The following is an 11,747-nucleotide window of genomic DNA, read 5'->3' on the forward strand; positions in this document are numbered from 1 at the left end:
GGGGGGGGTGGATCACAAGGTCAGGAGTTCAAGACCAGCCTTTCCAAGATGGTGAAACCCTGTCTCTACTAAAAATACAAAAATTAGCTGGGCATGGTGGCAGGCACTGTCATCCCAGCTACTCGGGAGACTGAGGCAGAGAATTGTTTGAACCTGGGAAACAGAGTTTGCAGTGAGCCAAGATCATGGCACTGCACTCCAGCCTAGGCAACAGAACAAGACTCTGTCTCAAAAATAATAATAATAATAATCCAAGCTCTACCCTGACCACTATGGGCACATGTCATCAGGACTTCCTGAGGCTGTGTCACAGGCTTGTGTCCTTAACTTTGGCAAAATAAACTGTCTAAATTAACTGAGACCTGTCTCAATTTTGGGGGTTCACACTACTTTTATCACTCATATTCAACATAGTACTAGCACTTGTAGTCAGTGCAATAAGGAAAGAATAAAGAAAAGGCATACAGGAAGGAATGGAAAGGAAGAAATAAAACTGTCCCCATTTGCATATGATATTATATAAATAAAAAATCCCGAGGAATCTACACACACACACACACACACAGGGAAATATGTACAAATAAATGTAACAACACATATATGGGGTTTGTATGCTTAAAATCACACAACGCTGATGAAAGAAATCAGAGATCTGAATAAACGGAGAGACATAATGTGTCGATTCATACCAAATTAATATACAGGTGTAACACAATTTCCACCAATATCTCAGCAAGATTTTTTGGAGATATACACAAACAAGATTATTTTAAAATTTATAAGAAAAAGAAAAGGAAGTAGAATAGCTAAAGCAATTAGGGCAAAGCATAAATAGAGTGAGGCTGGGTGCAGTGGCTCACACCTATAATCCCAGCACTTTGGGAGGCTGAGGCAGGCGGATCACCTGAGGTCAGCAGTTCGAGACCAGCCTGGCCAACATTATGAAACCCCATTTCTACTAAAGATACAAAAAATTAGCTGGGCGTGGTGGCACGCGCCTATAATCCCAGCTACTCGGGAGGCTGGGGCAGGAGAATCGCTTGAACCAGGGAGGCTGAGGTTGCAGTGAGCCGAGATCGCACCTCTGCACTGCAGTCTGGGCAACGGGGTGAGTCTCCATCTCAAAAAATAAAATAAACATATAAATAAACAAAGTGAGTGAAAGTTATCTACCTGATTTCGAGGCTTACAAAAATAACTATGGTAATCAAGACTGGCCAGGTGTGCTGTTTCATACCTGTAATTCCAGCCCTTTGGGAGGCCCAAGTGCAAAGATCACTCAAGGCCAGGAGTTTGAGATCAGTCTGGAAGACATAGCCAGACACTGTCTCTTTTAAAAAAAAATTAAAAATTAATGGGCATGGTAGTCCTAGCTACTTGAAAAGCTGAAGTGGGAGGGTCACTTGAGCCCAGGAGTCTGAGGCTACAGTGAGCTGTGATCACACCACTGCACTGCAGTGTGGGCGTGATCTGTCTCTAAAAGAAAACAATGGCCAGGTGTGGTGGCTCAAGCCTATAATCCTAGCAGTTTAGGAGGCCAGGTGGGTGGATCACTCGGGGTCAGGAGTCCCAGACTAGCCTGGCTAACATAGTGAAACTCTGTATCTACTAAAAATGCAAAAATTAACCTGGTGTGGTGGTGCACACCTATAGTCCCAGCTACTTGGGAGGCTGAAGTAGGAGAACTGCTTGAACCTGGGAGGCGGAGGTTGCAGTGAGCCAAGATCATGCCACTACACTCCAGCCTGGGCGACAGAGTGAGACTCCGTCTCAAAAAAGAAAAGAAAAGAAAAGAAAAAGACTGTGTGGTGTTGGTGGAGGGATAGACATATAAATCAATGAAACAGAACAGAGAATCCAGAAATAGATGTACACAAATATGCCCAACTGATTTCTGACAAAGTTTCAAAAGATTCAAAAATGGAGGACATATAGTGTTATTAACAAACGGTGCTGGAGCAATTGGACATTAAGAGGCAAGCAAACAAACAAACAAAAATGAACCTTGATACAACTCTTATACAAAAATTAACTCAGGCTATGGCTCACACATGTGCTTCCGTTGCTTTGGGAGGCTGAGCTGGGAGGATTGCTTGAGTCCAGAAAGCAGGGGCTGCAGTGAGCTATGATCTTGCCACTGCACTCCAGCCTGGACAACAGAGCAAAAAACAAACAAACAGGCTGGGCACAGAGGCTTCCGCCTGTAATCCCAGCTCTTTGGGAGGCTGAGGTGGGCAGATCACCTGAGGTCAGGAGTTCAAGACCAGTCTGGCCAACATGGTAAAACAATGCCGGGCGCGGTGGCTCAAGCCTGTAATCCCAGCACTTTGGGAGGCCAAGACGGGCGGATCACGAGGTCAGGAGATCGAGACCATCCTGGCTAACACGGTGAAACCCCGTCTCTACTAAAAACTACAAAAAAAAACTAGCCGGGTGACGTGGCGGTGCCTGTAGTCCCAGCTACCCTGGAGGCTGAGACAGGAGAATGGCGTGAACCCGGGAGGCAGAGCTTGCAGTGAGCTGAGATCCGGCCACAGCACTCCAGCCTGGGTGACAGAGCGAGACTCCGTCTCAAAAAAAAAAAAACATGGTAAAACATTATCTCTACTAAAAATGCAAAAATTAGCTAGGCATGGTGGCAGGTGCCTGTAGTCCCCAGCTACTCGGGAGGCTGAGGCACGAGAATCACTTGAACCCGGGAGGCAGAGGTAGCAATGAAGAAGAAATTGATCGACTGGACTTTTGGCCTGTGATAGGCCCTATTAAGAGAATGAAAGGAAAAAAAAAAAAAAAAAGCTCCAGAGTTGAAGAAAATATCCGCAACCTACATATCTGACAAATTACTGTTACTGGTGGAGGGTGTCCAGGTTCTTGGACAAAACACACAAACAAAGCAAGGAAAGAATGAAGCAACAAAAGCAGAGATTTATTGAAAACGATAGTGTGCTCCACAGGGTGAGAGTGGGCCCGAGCATAGGGGCTCAAGGGCCCTGTTACAGAATTTTGGGTGGCTTAAATACCCTCCAGAGGTTTCCATTGGTTTCTTGGTGTATTTCCTATGTAAATGGAGAGGATGAGGTAAAGTGACAAAGTCATTTACTCCTCGTATGTCCTTTGTAAATGGAGAGGATATTTCCTGTCACAGCTGAAGTGTGAATCGGCCTTGTGTTCCCTGCCTCCAGACCCTATTTTTCTACCTCAGTACTGCTATTTAGGATATATAAAGAACTCTCAAAATTTAACAATCCAGTTAGAGCAGGTGTAAAAGACTTGAAGAGAATTTCACTGAAGGAAGCACATAAACACAGGAAAAAATGTTCAACATTATTAGCCATTAGGAAAATACAAATGAAAACCACGAGAAGCTGGGCATGGTGGCTCATGCCTGTAATCCCAACATTTTGGGAGGCTGAGGTGGGAGGATAGCTTGAGCCCAAGAGTTTGAGACCAGCCTGGGCAACGTGGCAAAACTCCGTCTCTACAAAGATTACAAAAATTAGCAAGGCATGGCAGTGCATGCCTGTAGTCCCAGCAACTCAGGAGGATGAAGTGGGAGGTTCATTTGAGCTTCAGAGGTGAAGGCTGCAGTAAGCCTTGTGATCACGCCACTGCACTTCAGCATTCGAGACAGAATGAGACCCAGCCTCAAAACAAACAAACAAACAAACAAATAAAACCACAAGATACCACAACACATCTACAGAATGACTAAAAACTACTGACAATGCCAAATGGTAGTCAGGATGTGAAGAAACTGGGATTACAGGGGTGAGCCGCCGCACCGGGCTGGAAATGCCCGGAAGTTATCCTATATGGTCCAAAAGGGGAGGAACCCACAGTTCTGAGGGAAATCACTGCCCATTTCATCGGGATACAGAAAACTCATGAATAATCCATGCCTTGTTTAGCATACAATCAAGAAGTAACTATAAGTATACTTGACTGAGTATACTTATAGTATGGGCTTGCTGCTCTGTCTATGGAGTAGCCATGCTTTTATTCCTTTAATTCTCTAATAAACTTGCTTTTGGTCAGAGGTGATGGCTCACGCCTGTAACCCCACCACTTTGGGAGGCCAAGGCAGGCAGATTGCTTAAATTCAGGAATTCAAGACCAGCCTGGCCGCCATGGAAAAACCCCATCTCTACAAAAATTACAAAAATTAACTGGGCATGGTGGCTGATGCCTGTGGTTCCAGCTACTAGGGAGGCTGAGGTGGGAAGTTACTTGAACCTGGGAAGCAGAGATTGCACCACTGCACTCCAGCCTGGGTGACAGAGTGAGACTCTAAAAAAAAAAAAAAATCCAAAAGACCCTACTTTCCATGAAGAAATTTTGTTTCATCTACTGACTCCCTGATATCTACAACTTAACTAGTCTAGTGAACTTGGGGAAGTTACTTTTTTTTTTTTTTGTAAGACAGAATCTTGCTCTGTTGCCCAGGTTGGAGTGCAGTGGCACCATCTTGACTCACTGCAACCTCCACCTCTTCGGTTCAAGCGATTCTACTGCCTCAGTCTCCCGAGTAGCTGGAATTATAGGCACATGCCACCAAACTCCGCTAATTTTTATATTTTCAGTAGAGTTGGGGTTTCACCATTTTGGCCAGGGTGGTCTCAAACTCCTGGTCTCAAGTGATCCGCCCACCTTGGCCTCTCAAAGTGCTGGGATTACAGTCGTCAGCCACTGCTCCTGGCCTCTAGTTACTTCTTAAACTCTCTGAACCTTGTTTTTTTTAAATCCTCTAAATGAGGATAATAGTTCATAATTCCTAACTTTTGTCATGAAAATTAAAGAGTAAATATATAGTATGTGGAGAAATGTAAATTCTAGTTCAAAAAATATAAGAAATAATGTAAATTCTGATTTACTTATCTGGTGAGAAATGCAAGGACATTTTTCTTTGGTGGTGGGTATTAAAAGGCCAAGGTATTTATATTCCACTGGATACATTTGGAAGAATGATTACCAGTTTTATTTCAAAATTTCAACATTGAGAACACACTAGGACTTACATCTTTTCAACTCATGATGAAAATTTTGTCAGCGAAATGTGTTGTTACGATTGTTTTATAAAAATCTTTTATGTCGATGAGCAAATATCTTAGAAGACCACTGCTGAGGAGAAATGTTATTTATCCAGAGACTTGCCTGAATTAGGAGACCCTACATAGCGCCCAGTAGAAATGTAATAAAGGCATTTCACTTATTCCCTTTCTCAGCGCTGCCGTGAACAAAATTGAATGAAAAAAATCAACCACGCTCCGAGTTCACGCCTAGACGCAGCCTGTAGTAGCCACGTTCCACCACTAGGTGGCACACGCCAAAGGCTCCAGGGGGCGGGCCGCCAGAGCACGCCTCTCGGTAGCCCCGTGGTATCTCTCGGCTTCCGTTGAGCACCGAGCAAGATGGCAGCTTCCGAGACGGTTAGGCTACGGCTTCAATTTGATTACCCGCCGCCAGCTACCCCGCACTGTACGGCCTTCTGGCTTCTGGTCGACTTGAACAGATGCCGAGTCGTCACAGATCTCATTAGTCTCATCCGCCAGCGCTTCGGCTTCAGTTCTGGGGCCCTCCTAGGCCTCTACCTGGAGGGGGGGCTCCTGCCCCCCGCCGAGAGCGCGCGCCTGGTGAGAGACAACGACTGCCTCAGGTACGCGGCGCAGGGAGCTGGACGGCCAGGTGGGCGGCGGGACGGGGACGCGCCTGCGCACGCCCGGGCTTGAGGCCGCTAGACCTGGTTGTGGAGGGGATGGGGAATGGGGAAGGGGATGAGGGTGTGAGGGGTGGGACTGTAAAAATGCACGTTCGCTAACCCGGGAGATACTGATTGGTGTAGTCAACTTTGGGGCTCAGGAATCTGCATTTTATTGTTTATTTATTCATTTGAGACAGAGTCCTGCTTTGTCGCCCAGGCTGGAGTACAGTGGCGCGATCTCGGTTTACTGCAACCGCCGCCTCCCGGGTTCAAGCAATTTTCCTGCCTCAGCCTCCCGAGTAGCTGGGACTACAGGCGTCCGCCACCACACCCGGCTAATTTTTGTATTTTTAGTAGAGATGGAGTTTCACCACAGTGGTCTAGGTGGTCTCGAGCTCCCGACCTCAGGTGATCCGCCAGCCTCAGACTCTCAAAGTGCTGGGATTATAGGCGTGAGCCACCCCACCCTGCCCCTATTATTTTTATTTTTGAGACTGAGTCTCGCTCTGTTACCCAGGCTGAAGTGCAGTGGCACGATCTCAGCTCACTGCAACCTCCACCTCCCGGATTCAGTCGATCCTCCCACCTCAGCCTCCCGAGTAGCTGGGATTACAGGCGTTCACCACCATGGCCGGCTAATTTTGTTGCTGTTGTTGTATTTTTAGTAGAGACAGGTTTCACCATGTTGGCAAGGCTGGTCTTGAACTCCTGACCTTAAGTGATCCTCCCGGCTTTCCAAAGTGCTGGAATTAACAGGCGTGAGCCTCTGCGCCTGGCCGGAATCTGCATTGTAAACAGCAACCTTCCCGGGATGCTTCTATGACAGGAGAATGAAACTTGGAAAAACCCTGATGCCTAAGGGCAGGGCCAGGGTTTCTTTCAGCCTTGATTTAGCACATCCACGTTTAGCTAGGCACTGTGCGACTGTGTTCCGTGTCCATGGTGCAAATGTGCGGGAGACCCGGCCTTACCCTTGGCGGCCTTCACGGTCAGGTGCAGGAGACCCAAGCTGACAAAGGGGAATCGTCGCGTTTTCTTCATAACATGCTGTTGTCCAGCCTTAGTTCTCGTGTGCCCGGTGTCCCCTGAGACTTCTGGTGGCGTATCATTCTGTGTCTCACCCAGATATTTTGGGGTTTTCTCAAATAAGTGTCTTGAGTCCTTTTGGGCTGTAAATTGGGAACCACAAAATAATCTTAAATGTGCTTTTGGAAGTTAAAAAAATGATAATGAGGTGAGTATCCAGGAGCAATTGTAGTATGAATTGCTGAAATGTGGTTGAGTTGCCACAGTCAGATGATGGTATCACCAGTTTGGATGCATGTCTTGGACCAATTTATTCAGGCTTTTTTTTTTTTTCTTTTCTTTTTTAAACAAAGAGACTGGGTTTCCCATGCCCAGGCTGGAGTGCAGTGGTGCGGTCATAGCTTGCTGTAGCCTCGACCTCCTGGGCACAGGCAACCTCCCACCTCAGCCTCCTAAGTAGTTGGGACTTCAGGCCAGGCAACCACGCCTGGATAGTTTTTGTGTTTGTTGTAGAGACAGGATTTTGCCATGTTACCCAGGCTGATCTCGAATCCCTGGGCTCAAGCTGTCCTCTCTTCTCAGCCTCCCAAAGCACTGGGATTACAGGCGTGAGCCACTATGCCAGCCTTCCTTCCCCCCACCCCCTTTAAGCTTCAGCTACAGTGAATTAATTCCAGAGTTGTGAACCAGGCTATTTTCTCTTGCTGCCCTTTGTTGTTGAATATTCCTTACCCTTGAGCATATCAGATTCTGTAAGATTTCTTCAGAACATCAAGGAATTTAATTTGGAACAATAACTGCATCTTCAAATCAGGATGTTATGATTTATTGCATAATGTTCAACTGTTTCAAATGACAATTTGAAATAATCCGAATTTCAAAGAGTTTTTTCCCCCTTTTTATCGACTGTGAAATAGGTCTCTATTCTCTCTGCAATTGAAGGATTATTTAAATATTACAATTCTAAGGATTGTGTCCCATCCTATTAAGATTACTTTCTGAACTGTCCCTTGCCTAATAAGTTAATAACCTGTGCTAGCTAACTAGAATTATACTTTAATGAATCATCTGGGCATTACATTCTTCATAATGAAGTTAACAATGACAAAAACAAACCATGAAAATTGTTGTAAGTAATAATTACGACACGATGACAGGCAAATCCTTCCTAAATACTTCAAATGCACAGCTGCATGTGGCAAAAAAATACCTCTGTAGTGGCTTCAGTGGCAAATGGGCAGATTATAGAAAAAATGAATCTGGAAAATTCATCTTTATTTTTGTTGTTTTATGCCCGCAATCATTGTTTTTCCCTAACAGATTCACTTTTCTTCACAGCTACAGAAGAAAACATAGTCTCTGTTCTCAAAGTACCCAATATCATTGGACTGGGACCCCAATAATGAGTTTCATGCTTTTGTATATTACCTTCTGTGATACAGGCAATTAGACTGAATAGTTAGACCAAGTTATACTGGTAAGTGCAGAAGCTGGTTGAGAAAAGGGAGATCAGCATGGAACAAAATGGTTAGGGAATTGAGCAGTACCTTGAAGAATGGGTGGGAAATGTTGGATGATCAAAGCACAGCTGTAGAGACAAAAGCTGGCTGGACTTGATAAAAAGATGAGTCTGACCAGCTAAAGCATTCTGTTGGGATCATAAGCAGTACTGAGAAGTCTAACGAGGAAAAGTGGAACCAGGTTGTGGGAATCCTGAGGAACAGCCTTTGAGGCTTTAGATGTACCACACACTTGTATTCCACTGCTGTTTCCTCGTAGCCCATTCTCTTAAACCCTAGGAATCTGGCTTCATCTGCCCCCACGTTTCTGACAGTGAGTTCCTAAAGGTGGCCTCTAACTCTCCTGGGAGGAGGAGGAGGTGCTCCTATTGCCTTGGAGCCCCCTGCGTTAGTTTGCTGGGGCTGCTATTGCAAAATACCACAGACTGGGTGGCTTAAAAAATGGAAATTTATTTCTTACTCTTTTGGAGACTACAAGTCCAAGATCAGGGTGTTGGCAGATTTGTTTTTTTATTTTTGTTTTGTTTTATCTATCTATCTATCTATCTACCTACCTACCTACCTACCTACCTACCTATCTTGAGATGGAATCTCACTCTGTTGCCCGGGCTGGAGTGTAGTGGCACAATCTTGGCTCACTGCAACCTCCGCCTCCTGGGTTCAAGTGATTCTCCTGCCTCAGCCTCCCAAGTAGCTGGGCTTACAGGTGCCTGCCATTGTGCCAGGCTAATTTTTTTGTATTTTTAGAGATGGGGTTTCACCGTGTTGGCCAGGCTGGTCTCGAACTTGTGACCTCAAGTGATTTGCCCTCCTCAGCTTCCCAAAGTGCTGGGATTACAGGGGTGAGCGACTGTGTCTGTCGGTTTTTAATTTTTTAAATTATTATTATTTTTTAATCGTGCAGGCCTCAGAATTACAGTAGATTCAGAGAGATGCCCTTATTTTTTGAGACAGGGTCTCACTTCATTGCCCAGGCTGGAGTGCAGTGGCACAACCTTGGCTCATACAGCCTGGAACTCCTGAGCTCAAGGGCTCCTCCTGCCTCAGCCTTCCGAGTAGCTGGGACTACCAGTACAGTTTTTTAATTTTGTAGAGAGGGCTCACTAAGTTGCCCAGGCTGGTCTCAAACTCCTGGGCTCAACCAGTCCTCCCGCCTCAGCCTCCCAAAGTGTTGGGACTACAGGCCTGAACCGCATACCCGGCCTGAGAACTCCCTTTTGAAGAGTCAATTCTGTAAGGAAACAAAGTGCATTCTGTCCTCTCTGACCCTTTTAACTCTGGCAGTTAATACTTAATTAAGGCTGGGCACCATGGCTCATGCCTATAATCCAGCACTTTGGGAGGCCGAGACAGGCAGATTGTCTGAGCTCAGGAGTTTGAGTCCAGCCTGGGCAACATGGTGAAACCCCATCTCTACAGAAAAATACAACAAAATTAGCCAGGCATGGTGGCACATGCCTGTAGTCCCAGCTGCTTGGGGGGCTGAGGTGGGAGGATCGTTTAAGCCTGGGAAGTAAAGGCTTCAGTGAGCTGACATGGTGCCACTGCACTGCAGCCTGGGCGACAGTGAGACCTTATCTTGAAAAAACCAAAACAAAAACACATTGATTAAATATTAGAGATGGGCCAGGCATGTTGGCTTATGCCTGTGATACCAGCACTTTGGGAGATTGAGGTGGGAGGATCACTTGAGTCCAGGAGTTTGAGACCAGCCTGGGCAACATAGGGAGACCCTTATTCTACCAACCCCGCCCCCCTCAAAAAAACAAAACAAAAATAAAGCCGGGCTCAGTGATGGATACCTATAGTCTTAGCTACTTGGGAGGCTGGGATGGGAGGATCACTTGAGCCTCAGAAGTTGACGCTGCAGTGAGCCATGATTGTGTCACTGCACTCCAGACTCGGCAGCAGTGCAAGACCCCATCTCAAACAAAACAAAATATTAGAGATGAGTTCTCATTTCACATTGCTGTAGTTAGTGGCTCCTTGGATAATCGAAGGTAAAAAGTTTCCTACTTCTCTTATAATATACTTTTTCCCACACCTCACTCTCCAGAAGTATCCTTGGTTAAGTTTGGGGTATGGGGCATATCTTGCTAGATTTCTATACATGTGCAACCATATGTACTTACACTTTTAAAATACAAATATCGTAACATACTGTTCTGCACCTTGCTTTTTCACCTATCATGGGCTATCTTGGTATATAAAGTATGTGAGGTACATCCTTCTTTTCTGTTTGCTACATAGTGCTTTCGTGAATATTCTTGTATATTTTTGTGTACTGGGAAAATGATTCAGTTGGATTTATTCTTAGAAGAGACACTCATTGGTCTAAGAGAAGGTACATATAAAAACTGGTAAGTACAGTCAAATTAGCTTCCAGAAAAGTTGTACAGACTTGTACAACTTTTAAAAATTCACCAACTTAGCCATCATAGGACTAATAACATTCATTGTGTTAATAAAAATTAGAGCTAACATTTGGATATCACTTGTTCTGAGTCAGGCATGCTGTCTCTGTATAATAATTCACTGAGTACTATAATTATTGTCATTGTCCCCATTTTTATAGATGAGAAAGGCTGAGGTAGTGATTTTTTAAAAAGTTACAGTGGCAGAAATAGCATTTGAACCCAGGCATTCACTTTGGCCTAGGCAGGCAATGCGTAGGGGGTATCAGGTTTGACAGATGGGCACGTCAGTTTTTCTGCATAACAGAATCCTAGAAGCTCAATTGTAGATTTTAAGGGTGGACTTATATTTTGATAATACCAGCCGGTTTGCTGTGCAGAGTTAGAATGAAAAGTGGGGATGGCCAGGCACGGTGGCTCAAGCCTCTAGTGCTAACACTTTGGGAGGCCGAGGTGGGTGAATCAGCTGAGGTCAGGAGTTCGAGACGAGCCTGACAAATGTGGCAAAACCCCATCTCTACTAAAAATACAAAAAGTTAGCAGGGCGTGGTGGCGGGTGCCTGTAATCCCAGCTACTTGGGAGGCTGAGGCAGGAGAATTGCTTGAACACAAGGGGAGGAGGTTGCAGTGAGCCCACATTGTGCTGCTGCACTCCGGCCTGAGCGACAGAGCAAAATTCCATCTCGAAAAAAGAAAAGTGAGGATCTGTTTTTAAAGTTTCTTGGAATCAACTCTCTTTCGTCACTAGTGACCTAGGTAATTCACATCTACTTGTGAAAGGACAACTGCATGCACTTCTGTTTGTAAAAGGATACTCTATTTTTTGTGATCCAGGTAAAGAAATAGAGAATAGGCCGGGCGCGGTGGCTCAAGCCTGTAATCCCAGCACTTTGGGAGGCCGAGACGGGCGGATCACAAGGTCAGGAGATCGAGACCATCCTGGCTAACACTGTGAAACCCCGTCTCTACTAAAAAATATAAAAAACTAGCCGGGCGAGGTGGCGGGCGCTTGTAGTCCCAGCTACTCGGGAGGCTGAGGCAGGAGAATGGCGTGAACCCGGGAGGCGGAGCTTGCAGTGAGCTGAGATC

General features: G+C 45.5%; 1 protein-coding gene across 1 annotated transcript in view; it reads left to right on the forward strand.

Annotated features, from left to right (window-relative positions):
* Positions 1-5,372: 5,372 nt before the first annotated feature.
* The window catches only part of COIL (coilin), a 24,336-nt gene continuing 17,961 nt past the window's right edge, over positions 5,373-11,747 (forward strand). The window contains exon 1 of the mRNA XM_017873112.1: positions 5,373-5,653. Within this exon, the coding sequence (XP_017728601.1) occupies positions 5,409-5,653 (245 nt within the window). The 5' untranslated portion in view covers positions 5,373-5,408. The remainder of the gene's footprint in view (positions 5,654-11,747) is intronic.

The sequence above is a fragment of the Rhinopithecus bieti genome, unplaced genomic scaffold (assembly GCF_001698545.2).
Source record: "Rhinopithecus bieti isolate Rb0 unplaced genomic scaffold, ASM169854v2 scaffold_7870, whole genome shotgun sequence".
Classification (NCBI taxonomy): Eukaryota; Metazoa; Chordata; class Mammalia; order Primates; family Cercopithecidae; genus Rhinopithecus; species Rhinopithecus bieti.